At 49.3% G+C, this 19,255-nt stretch overlaps 1 protein-coding gene across 1 annotated transcript in view; it reads left to right on the top strand.

Annotated features, from left to right (window-relative positions):
• Positions 1–16,235, top strand: part of pld5 (phospholipase D family member 5) — a 210,718-nt gene extending 194,483 nt beyond the window's left edge. Inside the window, exon 10 of the mRNA XM_072512476.1 lies at positions 15,525–16,235. Within this exon, the coding sequence (XP_072368577.1) occupies positions 15,525–15,745 (221 nt within the window). The 3' untranslated portion in view covers positions 15,746–16,235. The remainder of the gene's footprint in view (positions 1–15,524) is intronic.
• The last annotated feature ends 3,020 nt before the right edge of the window (positions 16,236–19,255 follow it).

The raw sequence follows: 19,255 nt of genomic DNA, 5'->3' as shown, positions 1-19,255 counted from the left end.
CACTGAGATATATTTTCCTCTCACAAACCATTTGCTATTCCCATTTCATCAAGGTTAAGAAGAGGAAATTTCTGGAACCTTCTTTTGGGCCAGCTTTAATTTTGTTCCGAAAGCATTTTTGATAAAGCTTCCTCCTCCGTTTTTTCAATTTTTTTTTTTAATTGAGTTATTTATGGTTTTACAACAACAACAAAGTAAACAATGTACGTGAATTTAGAAACATAAAGCCGTCTTCCTCCCTTACAGGTCCCACCTTTATTAACCCCCTACTCTAAAATAAGCTAACCCCCCCCCCCTTCTGCTGACGGTTAATTTGCCGCAAAGAAGTTGACGAACGGCTGTCACCTCTGGGCGGACCCTAACATTGACCCACTCATGGCGAACTTCCCCACACATGACCCACACAGCTCCGGTCCTTTTCCCGCTTCAGGATCATTGAAATCATGGCCTGTGACATCGTCGGGGGAAGCCCCCCTCTCTCCCTTGCCTCATTGAATGTCCTCATCAACAGCGGCCCCAATATCCCAGAAAACTTTAATAGCACTCCACTGGGTACCCATCCGGTCCTGGGGCTTTACCCGACTGCATGGCCTTCAGACCCTCCGCTATGTCTTCCAACCCGATCGGGGCCCCCAGCCCTTCTAACAGCCCCCCGTCCACCTTTGGGAAATTCAGCCCCCCTAGGAAGTGCCTCATCTCCTCCAGCCCTACTGGGGGTTCCGACCCATACAGCCTACAGTAAAACTTCTTAAACACCTTATTCACCCCTGCTGAGTCTCCAACCAGGTTCCCGTGCCCATCCTCTACTTTCCCTATCTCCCTGGCTACCTCCCTCTTTCTAAGCTGCTGTGCAAGCATTCTGCTGGCTTTCTCTCCATGCTCATAAATCGCCCCTCTCGCCTTTCTCAGCTGCTCTACTGCCCTCCCAGTAGTTAACAAGCCAAACTCCGCCTGTAGCCTCCGCCGTTCATTTAAAAGCCCTGCCTCTGGGGTCTCCGCATACCTCCTGTCGACCTGTATTATCTCCTTTACCAGTCTGTCTGTCTCTGCTCTGCCTACCTTCTCCCTATGGGCCCGTACCAAGATCAGCTCCCCTCTAACCACCGCCTTCAGTGCTTCCCAGACCACCGCTGCCGAAACTTCCCCCATGTGTTGACTTCCAGGTAGTTCTGAATACATTTCCTCAACCGCCCGCACAGCTCTTTGTCAGCTAAAAGTCCCACGTCGAACCTCTCGTGCGGGCGCTGGTTACCGTCTTTACGAACCTGTAGGTCAACCCAGTGCGGGGCATGGTCTGAGATTGTGATCGCCGAGTACCCCGTGTCCACCAACCCCGTCAGTAGAGCTCTGCTCAAAATTTTAAAAATCAATCCGGGAGTACACTTTATGCATGTGTGAGTAGAAGGAGAACTCCTTCACCCTCGGTTGCCCAAACGTCCATGGATCTCCCCCCCCCCCCCTTCACCTTTCACCTGAGGAAGGAGCAGTGCTCCGAAAGCTAGTATTTGAAACAAATCTGTTGGACTTTAACCTGGTGTTGTAAGACTTCTTACTGTGCTCACCCCAGTCCAACGCCGCATCTCCACATCATTCTTTAATAATGGAGAGATAGAGATTTCAATGTTTAAACTTCTATGAATTGGAAGCTCTCTTGGTGTTTGTGAGACTAATTGTCAGCACATTCTGCATCGTGCACAGTAGGTTCAGAATCCAAAATATATATTTTGTAATTGCACATTGATGGGATGTGGGCCACTCTGGCAAAGTCAGCGTTTACTATGCATCCCTACATAAGTGTGAGGGTTGCTCGCCTGTTTCACAAAGGGTTGACCACATTGCTGTGGGTCATGTAGGCCAGATCAGGTCAGGGTGGCAGATTTCCTTCCCTAAAGGACATTCGTGAACCAGAAGGCTTTTTAGACCAGCTAGCAGTTTTAATGTTCACCATCACTGATACTAGCTTGTCTTTTTCTTCCCACAGTTTCCCAGCTGCTGGGCTAGGATTTAAACTCTCATATCTGGATCATTAGTCCAGGCCTCTAGATTACTAGTCCAATAGCCTAATCCCAATGTTAACTTTTCTTTCTATATTGGGACGTGGGCCTCGCTGGCAGGGTAAGCATTTGTTGCCCATCCCTAATTGCCTCCATGAACTGAGTGGCTTGCACCGTTGTTTCAGCGGGCAGTTAAGAGTCAACTACATGGAGGCACCTGTGGGCCAGACCCGGTAAAGACGGCAGATTTCCTTCATTAGTGAACCAGGTGGGTTTTTACGACAATTGATGATAGTTTCATGGCCACTGGGACCAGCTTTTCAAATTCCATATTTTCCAAATTGAATTTAAATTCCACCAGCTGCCATGGTGAGATTTGAACCCATGTTCCCTGGGCTTTAGTCTGGACCTCAGGATTACTGGTTCAGTGGCTTTACAATTATGCCACCATCTCTCCCCCGTGAATGTAACTTATGTAGAGATTGGTGTGTTCTTGGTCCCACTGTGGTTCTGATCCAATGGGCGGGATTTAATAAAAATGGAACAAAGTTCCATAGCGAGCGCGCGAGATCGCATTAGATCTCGTGAGGCATTGCGAGCTGGATAGACCCCGGGAGGAGGGTTTCCGAGCTTCTATCGGCCATGCTGCACCAGGGCAAGCTGCTTTTCGAGCACAGCGCGGCCCTAAAATCGCGTCCAATAGTTTTGTTAACTGAACAATTTCTCTTTCATTGCCATTATGCACAGTTTAGAGTACAAAACTGCTTTACATTCTGCAGAATTCCAGCAAGCTGAACTGATTCCCACTCACTCGAGGTGTATCGAACATTTCATAGCCCTAAACACACTCGTCCCATTGTGCAGAATTACAGTGAACTTTGTATTTGCTTCTAATATATAAACATTCTAATTCAATATGTGTAAAACCTCCTGCTGGGAGCATGAAATGACAGCATCACATGATTCACTCCTGCCCATGCTGGAGTACTGGGGTCATGGTGGGGCCTGCTCGTTAATTATGGCTTTGACAATTGCCCATGTCAATGTTGACGTATCGTGCCTGCTTTGTGGGAGTGGGGAATGCGGTACTGGATGGCCCTCAGGGAGGGAATGCTACTGCCTTCTCTTCACCCTAACATGTGGGTTCCAGATAATGAACTTTGTAGACTTGCCTAAAACATGTCCTTGCAGCATTTCCAAAGTCTTTCAGCTCATGCCCTTGGCCTGGAGATCCTGGTGTACCCCACATCAGCCAATAGATTGACCTGTTCTTCTGTGAAGAAGAGTCAGGAAATTCATCTGTGGACAATCCTTCCATCCAACCCCACCTCCCCCCATAGACAATGAAGGGGCAGATGGAAATTCTGACCACTGCCGTTTTCAGGAGCTGCATGAATTTGCTAATATTATGCCTGACTCCAGGCCATCCTAGGCTGAGAGTACATCCTGAGTGCTAATCGAATTTGGAACCTTAGTTCTGTAATTTTCCCAACATTAAGCTGGGCTGAGTTTCACTGTCAACCTTCAACTTATTGATCCAGTCCAAAGACAAGTTACAAGGATAGATTGGAACCGCTGCCTCTATCCTTGGAGAAGAGAAGGTTGAGAGGGGTGTAGACAAGGGAGAGAGGGTAAAACTTCCCATTGGCTTAAGGATCCAGAACCAGAGGCCACCAATTTAAGGTGATTGGCTAAGGAAGCAGAGGAAGAAGAAAAACCTACTTAGGCAGCGAGTGGTTAGGATCTGGAATGTACTTTCTGAGGGTGTGATTAAGGCTGACTTAAAGGTAATTGGATAATTATCTGAAAAGGAAACACTTGCATCCCTAAGGGGAGGAGGAAATATGGATGAGGGGGAACCTAGTGAGTTGTTCTAACCGAGAGCCAGCATGGACAGGCAGGCTGAATGGCCTCCTTCACGCTATAGCCATTCTGTGATTATGTAAGAAAGAGAGAGGTGGAACTTGTACAGGATCTTGCCCCTGAAATGTCTGAATAGCTTTTCACACCTATTTACTTTTAGAGTTTAGTCATGTTGGTAAACAGACAGTGGGATTCGTTCTTGTTGAGACAGTGGGATTAGTATGAACTGAGGGTTTCTCTCACTCACGAGGGGCTGCTAATCCACACCGACCCTTGACCTCTCCCTGTCAGCTCAACCCTTTCACCTCTCCTTTCACTGCAACACCCATAGACATTGACACAAATTTTATGCGGAATATTGACCCAAATCTCACTTAGGTCAGATCAATTTGTGTTCCAATGCAGTTGGCAAAGGAAGAATTAAGTGTTTTATTTGATAACAACGGCCCGAAAATTTGCAATTCAGGTGCAGAGTTGACAGAATTCTCCATTGAGACGTATAGTTGAAAGCCAGCCCTTCGTGAGGATTCAATTGTAACAATGGCATTGATGAAAAACATAACGTAATCGTGCTTGTTTTTGCTATTTGGAGAGAATTGCTCCTCCTCCAGCTTTCCGATGGACGAGAACATTGGAAGCAAATAGCACACTGCTCCTCGCAAAAATTTGTTTTGTTTTCTCTGCCGTGACGCCAAGCTTACTGGTTTATCGTTGGGTTCAGCTGATGATTAGTTTTCCATGAAACATTGACTACACTTAATTGGATATATTAGATTCGCAGAGTGCAGTATCTGCAGTCAGTTATCTGTCACTGAAGATTTATGACACTTGGAGCCAAAGTCTGATGAATAGACTAACAAGAACATAAAAGTATGAGTAGGTCACTGTACTTAAACAAACCTACGTACTATTCGAGGGTGCCTCAATGTGGAGGCGGCTGGTGGAATTTGAATTCAATAAATAAATCTGGAAAACAAAGCTACTCTCAGTAATGGTGGCCTTGGGCTTGTCGACCCAGCGGTCAACAGAGCAGTTGATGCAAGTTATCCAGGAGGGCTTCGCCAAGCAGAAACAGGACTGCTTGGACCCGATTAAAGAGGCAATTTCGCGGCTGGAACTTAGATTGGATGCCCAAGATCGGGTGATCCAGAAAGTAGAGAAGGCGCTGGCTGACCAGGAGGAACATAAAACAGCAGTGGAGGTGGAGGTGGGGATGTTAAGAGACCAGCAGAAAAGGCTCCTGGAGAAGGTGCAGGACCTAGAGAATAGGTCCCGTCGGCAGAGCTTGAGGATCGTTGGGCTCCCAGAGGGATCCGAAGGAGCGGACGCTGGGGCATATATAGCGGCCATGTTTGAGAAGCTGCTGGGGCATGGGGCATTCCCCCGACCCTTGGAGGTGGACAGGGCTCACAGAGGGCTTGCGAGGAAGCTGCGAATGGGAGACACCCCCGAGGGCAATGGTGGTGAGATTCCACAGATATCTGGATAAGGAGCGTGTTTTACAGTGGGCCAAGCAGACACGGAGCTGCAAATGGACAACAGTATCCTACGGATCTATCAAGACCTGAGTGCGGAGGTGGCCAGGAGAAGAGCGGGATTCAATCAGATCAGGTCGACCCTTTTCAAGAAAAACGTGAAGTTCGGTCTGCTGTAACCGGCCCGCCTCAGGGTCACACAGGAGGAACAACATTTCTATTTCGAGTCGCCATAGGAAGCGCTGGATTTCACACAAAGGAAAGGACTGGTGTCGGACTGAGAACTTTGAACTTTGAATTTGGCTGTAGCGTCTATGTTTTGAAAAGAAAAAGTTTCTTCATTTTTGCGGGGGGGTTTTCGGACATTATTTGTAATGCCTGCTGTATGGATCTGGGACCAGCTGCAGAGCTGAGTGAGGTAAAAGTTTGTATTTGCACTGTTGGGGGATGGAGGTGTGTTTGTTCAGATGCTGGTTCTTTTACTTGACCTTTTCCTTTGTTTGAGTTCAACTAGGGTTTTTTTTTCATCTCTGTCGGGCAATTGTGTTGGGACTGTTTTTCATTTGAATATGTATGTATGAGCGGGAGGGGGGGAAGGGACAATAGGTGGGAGATTGTCTGGCGCCAGGGGCGAGGGCCACCAAGCTAGCTGGGCAGGCTAGCTTACGGAAGTGTAGTGGGGGGTGCACAGATGTTAGGCTTATCAAAGGGGTTAATTTATTTAGTGCTGTTACTGGAGGGGGGTGAGGGGGGAAAAATGTTGTGCTGACGAGGGAGGGACTGTTGCTGAGGGACAGAGAGGAGGCCGGGGGCGGAGGCTGCCTGGGGGCGGGCCGTTGGAGGTGCGGGGCGCGGGCTGGTGACTGGCCCAAGAGAGGGGATGGCTGATCGGCGAGGGGGGGGGGGGGGGGTGCAATGAGCTCCCCAACTAGACTGATCACCTGGAATGTAAGAGGGCTCAATGGGTCGGTCAAGAGGGCACGCGTGTTCGCGCATCTGAGGTAATGCTGCAGGAGACGCACCTTAGAGTAGCTGATCAGATTAGGTTAAGGAAAGGTTGGGTCGGACAAGTTTTCCACACAGGACTGGACTCAAAGATGAGAGGGGTTGCGATCCTGATCAGCAAGCGAGTGGTGTTTGAGGCGGGTAGAATAGTTTCAGATGGGGGAGGCTGGTACATTGTGGTCAGTGGGAAATTGGAGGGGGTGTTAGTAAATGTATACGCGCCAAACTGGGACGATGTGGAGTTTATAAAGAGGATGCTGGGGAAGATACCGGACCTGGACTCGCACAGGTTGGTCATGGGAGGGGACTTCAACACAGTTATTGTCCCTGGTTTAGACCGGTGAAGCTCAAAACGGGCAGGGTGCCAGCAATGGCTAAGGAGCTAAAAGGGTTCATGGAGCAAGGGGGGGGGTGGACCCATGGAGATTTGTGGAGCCGAGAGTGAAGGAGTTCTCCTTCTACTCACACGTGCATAAAGTGTACTCCAGGATTGATTTCTTTATTTTGAGCAGAGCTCTACTGACGGGGTTGGTGGACACTGGGTACTCGGCGATCACAATCTCAGACCATGCCCCGCACTGGGTTGACCTACAGGGTTAGTAAAGACAGTAATCAGCACCCGCACTGGAGATTAGACGTGGGGCTCTTAGCGGACGAGGAGGTGTGCGGGCGGTTGAGGAAATGTATTCAGAATTACCTGGAGGTCAATGACACGGGGGAAATTTCAGCAGCGGTGGTCTGGGAGGCATTGAAGGCGGTGGTTAGAGGGGAGCTGATCTCGATACGGGCCCATAGGGAGAAGGTAGACAGGACAGAGACGGACCGACTGGTAAAGGAAATATTACAGGTCGACAGGAGGTATGCGGAGACCCCAGAGGCAGGGCTTCTAAGGGAACGATGGAGGCTACAGGCGGAGTTTGGCTTGTTAACAACTGGGAGGGCGGTGGAGCAGCTGAGAAAGGCGAGGGCGGCGATCTATGAGCACGGAGAGAAGGCCAGCAGAATGCTTGCACAGCAGCTCCGAAAGAGGGAGGCAGCCAGGGAGATAGGGAAAGTAGAGGATGGGGACGGGAACCTGGTTGGAGATTCAGCAGGGGTGAATAAGGCTTTTAAGGAGTTTTACAGTAGGCTGTATGAGTCAGAACCCCCACCGGGGCCAGAGGGGATGAGGCACTTCCTAGGGGGGCTGAATTTCCCGAAGGTGGACGGGGAGCTGGTAGAAGGGCTGAGGGCCCCAATCAGGATCGAAGAGATAGTGGAGGGTCTGAAGGCCATGCAGTCGGGTAAAGCCCCCGGGCCGGACGGGTACCCAGCGGAGTTCTACAAAATGTTTTCTGGGATATTGGGGCCGCTGTTGATGAGGATATCCAATGAGGCAAGGGAGAGAGGGGTGCTTCTCCCTACGATGTCACAGGCCACGATCTCGCTGATTCTGAAGCGGGATAAGGATCCAGAGCTGTGTGGATCCTACAGGCCGATATCCCTATTGAATGTGGACGCCAAACTGCTGGCCAAAAGTTTGGCCTCTAGGATTGAAGATTGTGTTCCGGACGTGATTGAGGAGGACCAGACGGGGTTCGTTAAGGGAAGGCAATTGGTGTCCAATGTAAGAAGGTTGCTAAATGCGATTATGATGCACCCAGACGGTAGGGAGGTGGAGGTCGCAATGGACGTAGAGAAGGCTTTTGATTGAGTAGAATGGGAATGTCTGTGGGAGGTACTGGGATGGTTCGGATTTGGGCGGGGCTTTATTGATTGGGTCAGACAGGCTCCTGGGGCAAGTGTACGGACGAATAGAACGACATTGGACTATTTTAGGTTACACCGGGGGACGAGGCAGGGGTGCCCCCTCTCCCCACTGTTGTTCGCGCTAGCTATAGAGCCGCTGGCAATTGTGCTGAGAGCCTCAAGGGGCTGGAAAGAGTTGGTCCGGGGGGGGGAGTGGAACACAGAGTCTCACTTTATGCAGACGACCTGCTCCTGTATGTGTCGGACCCAGTGGGGGGTATGGAAGAAATCATGAGGATTCTGGGGGAATTTGGCCCCCCATACAAAGGAGGCAGGGGTGCCCCCTCTCCTTTTTTAAACGGGTCAACAAAGTAATCACTGGCTTTGTATGGGCGGGCAAGACCTCGCAAGTAAAAAAGAGGATGATTGAGCGGAGCCGGGGAGAGGGCGGGCTGGCGCTGTCAAATTTCAGTAACTATTATTGGGTGGTGAATATAGCCATGATCAGGAAGTGGGTGGTGGGGGGAGGGTCGGCATGGGAGCGTATGGAGGCGGCTTCATGCAAGAACACTAGTATGGGGGCGTTGGTAACGGCGCCTTTGCCGTTCCCGCCGGCACAGTACTTCACCAGCCGTGGTGGTGGCATCCCTGAGAGTCTGGGGGCAGTGGAGGAAGCATGTGGGAGCAGAGGGAGCATCGGTCTGGTCCCCAATCTGCAATAATCACCGGTTTGCCCCGGGAAAGATGGACGGTGGGTTTTGGAGATGGCAGAGAGCAGGAATTAAGAGGATGGGGGATATGTTTATAGAAGGGAGCTTTCCTAGCTTGAGGGTGCTAGAGGAGAAATTTGGATTGGCGAGGGGAAACAAATTTAGGTACCTGCAGGCGCGGGACGTCCTGCGCAGACAGGTCTCAACCTTCCCGCTCCTACCGCTAAGGGAGATTCAGGACAGGGTAGTTTCCAGAGTGTGGGTGCGAGAAGGGAAGGTCTCCGATATCTATAAGGAGCCCATGGGGCCAGAGGACACGCAGACCGAGGAGCTGAAGCGCAAATGGAAGGAGGAGTTAGGAGGAGAGATAGAGGATGGTCTCTGGGCAGATGCGTTGCGTAGAATCAACGCGTCCACAACATGTGCCAGGCTCAGCCTGATACAGTTCAAGGTTGTTCACCGGGCTCACATGATAGTGGCCCGGATAAGCAGGTTCTTTGGTGTCGAAGGCAGGTGTGCGGGGGGCCAGCAAACCATGTCCATATGTTCTGGACATGTCCGAAGCTTAGGGGATTTTGGCAGGAGTTTGCAGATGTCATGTCCACGGTGTTAAAAACAAGGGTGGCACCGAGTCCGGAGGTTGCGATTTTCGGAGTGTTGGAAGATCTGGGAATCCAGGAAGAGAAAGAGACAGACGTTCTGGCCTTTGCTTCCCTGGTAGCCCGGAGACGGATATTATTAGCTTGGAGGGACTCAAAGCCCCCGAAGTCGGAGACCTGGCTAACTAACATGGCTAGCTTTCTCTGTCTGGAGAAAATCAAGTTCGCCTTGAGAGGGTCACTGTTAGGGTTCGCCCGGAGGTGGCAACCGTTCGTCAACTTCTTTGCAGAAAATTAATCGTCAGCAGAAAGGGGGGGGGGTTAATTTAGTTTAGAGTCAGGGAATTAATAAAGGTGGGACCTGCAAGGGAGGTAGCAGGCTTTTTTTTTGCACTATGTTTATAGATTTATATATATTGTTTATTTTGTCGTTGTTGTAAAACCAAAAAATACCTCAATAAAATGTTTATTAAAAAAAAAAGTAATGGTGGCCAAGAATTTATCATCGATTGTGAAAACTCCACACGGACAGTGACCCAGGGCCGGGATCGAACTTGGGACCTCGGCGCCATGAGACAGCAGTGTTAACCACTGCGCAACCGTGCTGCCCATTTTGGAATATTATAACCAATAAATCCACTATCTCCACTGCTATTTTATTGAGACCCTAGGATGTAGACCATCAGGCCCTGGGGACTTGTCTGCCTTCAATCCCAATAGTCTGATTAGTACTTTTTCCCTATTGATGATGATTGTTCTAAGTTCCTCACTTTCTATTACCTCTGCATTACCTGTTACTATTGGGAGTATACTAGTATCCTCCACCGTAAAGATTGAGGCAAACCTATTGATTGGCTGGGTTTTATAGCCCTCCAACAGCATATTTTAAGGGGGCCTCATAAAATATAGCGTGTGGTCTTGACGGCCACTTTCCTGCCCATCCCCGACTGTCTTCCATTTTATATGGGTGGTGAAGATGTTGGGTGACCTGGTCAACACCCATGAGCCTATTGGGGACCTTAAGTGGCCAATTATTGGGCCATTTAAGTGCCTCATTCTGCACCGCTGTTTTTTTACCCACAGTGGGAGGGGACTATGCTAGGTGGCAGGTTTTACTCGGCAAGCTGTTATTGGGCAAGAAAGGAGGGATCTTCTGACCTATCGTGGGCACCCCACCCTCTCAAGGTCATAACACCCCTTGAGCCCACTCCACTGGTCCCCATCACCCTACCCTCCTTGTTGTGCCGTGCTGCCAACCGAAGAATACCACAACCTTGACTGATGTCCAGCTCCATAACATCATCTTCTTTCGGGAGAGTCAGCAGTGGTCACCGTTTGAAACCGGCACTGCTGGGACTACAGAGCTGCCGGCCAATGGGAATAGCCAGAAGCTCTCAACGGTGGGGCCTGCTCCCCAGTTCGGGGCAGGCCCCATACCCTGAGCCAATTAACGCCCCTTCAGCATAAAATGGCTGCAGGGTAGCCATCCTTTTCATTGATGGGCTCCTGATTGACATTTTAGTTGAGGGGGCAGACAACATGACACCCTGTAAAGTCCAATCCGATATTTCATGTCTGTAATCTTTCAGCAGAACGTTGCAATAAAAGCTAACATACCATTCCCCTGCTTGCTGTACCTGCAAGTTAATTATTGTGTTTTACATACAAGCCCATCCAAATCCCTCTGAACACTTGCATTAATGGTTTCTCACCATTTAAAAATTGTTTTTTAAAATTCTCACTTGCAAAGTTATTAACCTCACGGTTCCCCACATTATACCCCATGCACCACCTTCTTGCTCACTGACCTGACATATCTATGCAAGCCCTTAGTATATAGGGGCTGGTTTAGCACAGGGCTAAATCGCTGGCTTTTAAAGCAGACCAAGGCAGGCCAGCAGCACGGTTCAATTCCTGTACCAGCCTCCCCGAACAGGCGCCGGAATGTGGCGACTAGGGACTTTTCACAGTAATTTCATTTGAAGCCTACTTGTGACAATAAGCGATTTTCATTTTTCATTTCAGTATTCGCCTCGCAAATTACTGCCCACCTAGTTTTGTATTGTCAGTAAACTTGGGTACATTACACTCAGTCCTTTCATCTGAGTCTTAATATAGATTGTAAATAGCTGACGGCCCAGATTGATCTTTGAAATATCTGCCCTACCAAAAAAAAAGGGTTGTTTCTTCTGACTTCCTGTTTTCTGTCCTTTTACCAATCCTCCTGTCTTTTCTGACATATGACCACCAATTGTGCTAGTTCTTACGCTGTGCAACAATCTGCCTTTTGACCTCTTATCAAATGCTTTTTGGAAATCCAGATTAACTGCATCCATTGGTTCCCCTTGATCTACCTCGTTATTGTGGTGAACCACTGTATTAGGAGATGTAAGGTAGGACCTGCACTACAGGTTCGCCGGTAGCTCCTGCCGGCTGGCTCCGCCCACTGAGAACTATAAATATGCATGACCTCCAGTGCCCTGCTATTTCGCCAGCTGCAGCAGGAGGCCACGCACCTGACTGTAATAAATTGATGCACGATCAATTGCACAAAGACTAAAGTTGGGTAAAACTGTGGCTTTACAGTACCGGGTCTTCTCAACAATTGACCTGAAATCCGCCTACCACCAGCTCCCCATCCGGAAGTCGGACCGGCCATACACGGCCTTCGAGGCGGACGGTCACCTCTATCACTTCCTTAGGGTCCCTTTCGGTGTCACAAATGGGGTCTCGGTCTTCCAAAAGGAGATGGACCAAATGGTCGACCAATACGGTTTGCGGGCCACCTTTCCGTACTTAGATAATGTCACCATCTGCGGCCATGACCAGCAGGACCACGATGCCAACCTCGATAAATTCCTCCGCACTGCCACTCTTCTCAACCTGACCTATAACAAAGAGAAGTGTGTGTTCAGCACGACCCGGTTAGCCATTCTCGGCTATGTAGTTCAAAACGGACTTCTCGGGCCCGACCCCGACCGCATGCGCCCCCTCATGGAGCTTCCCCTCCCCCACTGCCCCAAGGCCCTCAAACGCTGCCTGGGGTTCTTTTCCTACTACGCCGAGTGGGTCCCAAACTATGCGGACAAGGCCCACCCACTCATTCAGTCCACCCAATTCCCCCTCGCGGCCGAGGCACAACACGCTTTCGCCCGCATCAGAGCAGAAATCGCCAAGGCCGGGATATGCGCAGTGGACGAGTCACTGCCTTTCCAACTGGAAAGCGACTCTTCAGACGTCGCCCTTGCCGCCACTCTAAACCAGGCAGACAGACCTGTGGCATTCTTTTCCCGCACCATTCATGCCTCTGAAATTCGACACTCATCCGTCGAAAAGGAGGCCCAAGCTATCGGTGAAGCTGTGCGGCATTGGAGGCATTACCTGGCCGGTAAGAGATGCACTGTCCTTACGGACCAATGGTCGGTAGCCTTCATGTTCAATAACAGACAGCGGGGCAAGATCAAAAATGATAAAATCTTGTGGTGGAGGATCGAGCTCTCCACCTATAATTACGAGATTTTGTATCACCCCGGTAAACTCAATGAGCCCCCAGACGCCCTCTCCCGAGGTACATGTGCCAGCGCACAAGTGGACCAACTCAGGGCCCTACACGACAGCCTTTGTCACTCGATTGTATCATCTGGTCAAAGCTCACAATCTGCCCTCCTCCATCGAGGAAGTACAGACAGTCACCAGGGACTGCCAAGTCTGTGCGGACTGCAAGCCACACTTCTACCGGCCGGACCATGCGCGCCTGGTGAAGGCTTCCCGCCCCTTTGAACGCCTCAGCGTGGATTCCAAAGGGCACCTCCCCTCCACCGACCGTAACACATACATTCTCAGTGTGGTCGATGAGCACTCCAGATTCCCCTTCGCCATCCCATGCCCCGATATGACGTCTGCCACCGTCATCAAGGCCCTCAGCACCACCTTCGCTCTGTTCGGTTTCCCCGCCTACATCCACAGTGACAGGGGATTCTCATTCATGAGCGATGAGCTGCATCAGTTCCTGCTCAACAGGGGTATGGCCTCCAGCAGGATGACCAGCTACAACCCCCGGGGAAACGGGCTAGTAGAAGGGGAGAATGGGACGGTTTGGAGGGCCATCCAGCTGGTCCTACGGTCCAGGAACCTCCAAGCCTCTCGCTGGCAGGAGGTCCTCCCTGACGCTCTGCACTCCATCCGGTCACTATTGTGCACCACCACTAATAACACACCCCATGAACGTGTTTTTAGCTTCCCCAGGAAGTCCACATCCGGGGTGTCGCTCCCGACTTGGCTCGCAGCTCCAGGACCGGTCCTTCTCCGGAGGCACGTCCGACTCCACAAGGCCCCTTGGTGGACAGGGTTCACCTGCTCCACGCAAACCCTCAATATGCCTACGTTGAGTTCCCCGACGGCCGCCAAGATACTGTCTCACTCAGGGACCTGGCACCGTCAGGTTCCACCCCAACACACACCCCCTCCCACCGCACCGCCAATGTTGACCCCACCAGAACCCCCCCCACACTTTTCCGCACAAGAGGATGAAGAGGACTTCGGCACGCTCCCGGAGTTCCCCGATGACTGGCCAGCATCAGCACCGCCACCACCGCCATCGGTGCCACCTCCACCATCGCCAGCACCAACTTCGCCGCCACCGGTTAGGTGGATTGGCCATGATAAATTGCCCTTGGTGTCCAGAATTGCCCTTAGTTTTGGGTGGGGTTACTGGGTTATGGGAATAGGGTGGAGGTGTGGACTTGGGTAGGGTGCTCTTTCCAAGAGCTGGTGCAGACTCGATGGGTCGAATGGCCTCCTTCTGCACTGTAAATTCTATAAATTCTATTAAACCGTTACGCCGCTCCCAACGAAGCACCAAAGCACCGGACCGGCTGAACCTTTGACGGACTCCGGACCGTCAACATGGGCTTTTCTTTTTCTTACCACTGTACATAATTGCACTATTTGTATATAGTTTCACGTCACCCCCGCCGGACTCATTTTTAACAGGGGGTGAATGTGGTGAACCACTGTAATAGGAGATGTAAGGTAGGACCTGCAACATAGGTTCTCCGGTAGCTCCTGCCGGCTGGCTCAGCCCACGGAGAACTGTATAAATATGCGTGACCTCCAGTGCCCTGCCAATTCGCCAGCTGCAGCAGGAGGCCACGCATCTGACTGTAATAAAGCCACAGTTGTACCCAACTTTGTGGTCTTTGTGCAATTGATCGTGCATCAGTTATATTCTCATTAAAGTCTCATGGTTTAATCAAACATGATTGTTCCTCTCAGAAAGCCGTGTTGGCTCTGCCTAATAAAATTATGGTTTTCTAAATTGCCTGTTACCGCTTATTTAATAATTGATTCCAGCAGTATCCCAAACTTTGATGTCACGGTAACTGGTCTGTACTTCCCTGTTTTCTCCCTCCTTTCTTTCTTGAGCAGCGGCATTGTATTTGCTAACTTCCAACCCATTGGGATCATCGCAGAATCTGGACAATTTTGGGAAATCACGTGGTCAAGGTGTCTTTGTGCCTTTGTAGCTCATTGTTCCCCCTCCAACAGGTCACTGTGTCTCCTAAGTATAGATGGGTGGCGGGATTCTCCATCGGCGGGATCCTCCGCTTCGCCAGCAGTGCACCCACTCCCGCGGGTTTTTCCACGGCGTGGGATGGCCACAATGGGAAATTCCATTTGCCGGCTGCCGGAAAACGGGGCTGGCGGGATGGAGAATCCCACCTGGGATGTTTTCTTGCTAACTTGTTCTACCACCTTTGAGACCAGCATCCTGACAGTCCTTGTGGAAAGTTAGACTGTAAATCGTCGCGTCAGTTAAATATTCTTATTGTTACAAGCTTTTCCAGTTTGGCAGCTGCTCCACTCCTTTCTCAGATTGGGCACTTTACCACTGAAGGGTTTGCAAAGATCAACTTTACTATTCTTCAACAATTCATTGGCCGCAGAATACGTTGGGATGTCTCCTTTCTGACTGATATAAAGGTAGATTAAATCACCAGCTGTGACATTCTGCTGTTGCAAAAACTCACCATAAAATAAGCCCGGGTCATGCCTCACCGCCCCATCCCCGTTGCGGCTTTAAACTCTGCACAGAATACTAGATTGGTGAATTGAGTTGTTAATTGAGACTTCTCTTGTGTTGCTTTTCAGGTACCTCTGACTGGGTCGGGAATGACTTTGCGGAAAACACGGGCGTGAGCCTGGTCATTGAGCACAAACAGAGCAGGAGTATGATGAGCAAGGCCACCGTTCTCGAGGAGCTAAAGGCAGTGTTTGAGAGAGACTGGAATTCCAAATATGCCCGGAACTTAGAAATAAATACTTTTCCAGAATGCTTGAAATTTAAAACACACCAACCCAAACCATCTTAATTTTATCTGAATGATGCAATACCATTTTTTGGGGGAGATGGTGGGGGGCGGCGGGGAGAGATTTGCCATGATTAGAAGTACTGGAAATTTTCACTTTAGATTTGGGTTCAGGATAACCATCTTGTCTGATCCACTTTTAAAAAAAAAACAAAGTATTCAAATGATAATATAAAACAAGTAATCTGTCAATGGTCTTATGCTGGCCAAGTATCCACTTCACCTTTGAACCTATGGTAGATTAAGGCAACAATTCTCACAGGGGAGTTACTGCCACAGAAGCAGCTGCAAAGTTCCATGTGTAACGGGGCAGTCAAAATTAAATGAGTTTAAATCTCACTGAAAAATGTTAGCAAAAGCTTAACACGCTGATATGCGATTCCTTTGTCCATTGAAACCTGCATTACTAACATTACACAGCATGATTTCAATCCACAGGGAGCCAAAGTGAAGCTACCTGTCCTCAATTTTGAAATGATTATTCAGGAGTAAGTTATTCTCTCTCCCCCCCCCCCCCCCCAATATATTTTTCTCCTGTTTTCTCTACTGCCCATGAGGGTGGTTTCCTCTAACATTTAGCTGGCTGCTAAATGCACAAACACTCCAGTTGCCATCTGTTGCACACATTTTATTCTAGTTATTATTTAAGTAGATATGTGTCCAATAGTTAGAATCTGAAGAGAGTTACACTTCTATTGTTATCTGCTTGCAGTATAGATTATCAATACTTTTTTACAAGGTATCTGAGCTTCTAGCCCACGGCAATCTATAACCCAGCATTAAAGTGGCATTAGATTGGCAATGACATTGCCAGCTGTCTCACAGTTGGCAGCACTCTCCTCTCTTGAATCACAAGGTCCTGGGTTCAAGTCCCACTCAAGGTCTTGAGCACAAAAAAAAAACATAATTGGAGTTACCATCTTTTGGGTGAGACGCTAAACTGAGGCCTGCTCAAGTAGATGTGAGAGGATCCCATGCCTCTATTTCAAAGATGAGCAGGATTATCCTTGGTGTCCTGGCCAATATTCATCCCTCAATCAACATCACAAGCTAAGCTGTCCAGTCATGATCACTTTGCTGCCTGTAAAATTTGCTGTTTGCAAATTGGTTATCATGTTTCCTACAATTGCAACAGTGTCTACACTTCAGTCATAAGACCAAAAGACATAGAAGCATAAGTAGGCCATTCAGCCCATCAGGTCTGCTGTGCCATTCAATGAAATCATGATTAACCTGATATAATCTTCAATTCCACTTTCCTGCCTTCATCCCATAACCCTTGATTCCCTTACTGATTAAAAATCTGTCTATCTCAGCCTTGAATATGCTAAGCGACTCGCCTCTACAGCCCTTTGCAGTAAAGAATTTCACAGATTCGCTACCCTCTGAGAGAAGAAATACCTCCTCATCTCCGACTTCAATGGTCGATCCCTTACTCTGAGACTATGCCCACTGGTCCGAGACGCCCCCACAAGGAGAAACAGGCTCTCAGTATCTACCCTGTCAAGCTCCTTGAGAATCCATTCATCTCTCAATAAGGTCGCCTCTAATTCTTCTAAACTCCATTAAGTACAGGCCCAACCTACTCAACCTGGACCCAAGGGTTTGTAAGGGCGTGGAATGCCCTTCCTGCAACAGTAGTGGACTCGCCAACACTAAGGGCATTCAAATGGTCATTGGATAGACATATGGACGATAAGGGAATAGTGTAGATGGGCTTTAGAGTGGTTTCACAGGTCGGCGCAACATCGAGGGCCGAAGGGCCTGTACTGCACTGTAATGGTCTATGTTCTAACCTCTCCTCATATGAAAATCCCATCATTCCTGGGATAAACTGAGTGAACTTTCTCTGAACGGCCTCCAAGGCCGGTATATCTTTCCTTAGACAAAGGGACCAAAAAGTACTTTATTGGCTGAGCACTTGCGGACATCTGGTGGTTGTTATAAGCAGATCGATCAGTCTGTCTGCCTGTCGGTGTTGGAAGGCCAGCCAACCTAAAGGTCCGTGAACCTCTAAATGCACATTGCTGCTGCATGAAATGGGGCTTTTCTCGGCATCTAGTACCACCCCTAACACGACATGAAGGCCACCAACAAATATCTTCATTTGCACTCGAAGATCATCAAAAGGTCTATTCTTCCATGTGCTTCTGGACCGCCACTCAAAAGACTGCTGTCAAAGGAACAGACATGTGTTGCAGCTTCCACTGCTCTCCTGTGCTTCAATAAGAGAAATACACTCTACTGATAAATAGTTTATTGTAGCATCCATAGCTTAAATGGCAGTAAGGAGCCTGATACTGCAACATGATTGAAATCAGGAGCTCACTGTATAAGGTCCTTTAACACAACTTATTGGAAGATTCCTGAATCTGGTCCGCAAGCAAGTTAAATCCCTCCAAGTTTTTGAGTGCATAACCAATGGCATGCAGACTAGGGAGCTCAGACCTCACCCTGAAATTCATCCGCTGGCCTCATTCAAATACTTTGGGTGAGCTGACAGTAGGTTTTGTACCCTCACAGACATATTGACCAATAGGGATCAATTCATATGCCTGGAAGTGGGCACCCATCAGCAGGCTGGGGAGGGTGCAGAGTGCCAGGCAGGCCTACCCGCCACTCCCCCCCCCCCCCCCCCCCCCCACCCCCGAGTTGATTTAAAAAAAAAAGTTATGTGAGTGAGCCCCTTCATGTTGAGGTGCCCACTTTGTTACTTGACCTTTACGAACATACAAATTAGGAGCAGGAGTAGGCCACTCGGCCCCTCGAGCCTGCTCCGCCATTCAATAAGATCACGGCTGATCTGATTATTACCTCAACTCCACATTCCTGCCTTAGCCCCGATGACCTTTCACCCCCTTGTTAATCAAGAATCTGTCTAGCTCTGCCTTAAAATATTCAAAGACTCAGCTTCCACTGCCTTTTGAGGAAGAGGATTCCTCTGAGGGAAGAAATCTCTCCACGTCCCTGCCTTAAATGAACAAACCTGTATTTTTAAACAGTGACCCCAAGTTCTAGATTCTCCCACAAGAGGAACATCCTCCCCACATCCACCCTGCCAATACCCCTCAAGATCCTAAAGGTTTTGATCAAGTTGCCCCTTGCTCTTCTAAACTCCAGCAGATACAATCCTAAACTCTCCTCATAACACAACCCGCCTGAACAAAAGAACAAAGAACAAAGAAATGTACAGCACAGGAACAGGCCCTTCGGCCCTCCAAGCCCGTGCCGACCATACTGCCCAACTAAACTACAATCTTCTACACTTCCTGGGTCCGTATCCCTCTATTCCCATCCTATTCATATATTTGTCAAGATGCCCTTAAATGTCCCTATCGTCCCTGCTTCCACTACCTCCTCCGGTAGCGAGTTCCAGGCACCCACTACCCTCTGCGTAAAAAACTTGCCTCGTACATCTACTCTAAACCTTGCCCCTCTCACCTTAAACCTATGCCCCCTAGTAATTGACCCCTCTACCCTGGGGAAAAGCCTCTGACTATCCACTCTGTCTAT

This window comes from Scyliorhinus torazame, chromosome 1 (genome assembly GCF_047496885.1).
Source record: "Scyliorhinus torazame isolate Kashiwa2021f chromosome 1, sScyTor2.1, whole genome shotgun sequence".
Taxonomy (NCBI): domain Eukaryota; kingdom Metazoa; phylum Chordata; class Chondrichthyes; order Carcharhiniformes; family Scyliorhinidae; genus Scyliorhinus; species Scyliorhinus torazame.
Note: the sequence above shows the minus strand (reverse complement) of the source record. Positions and strands in the feature narration are given on the sequence as shown.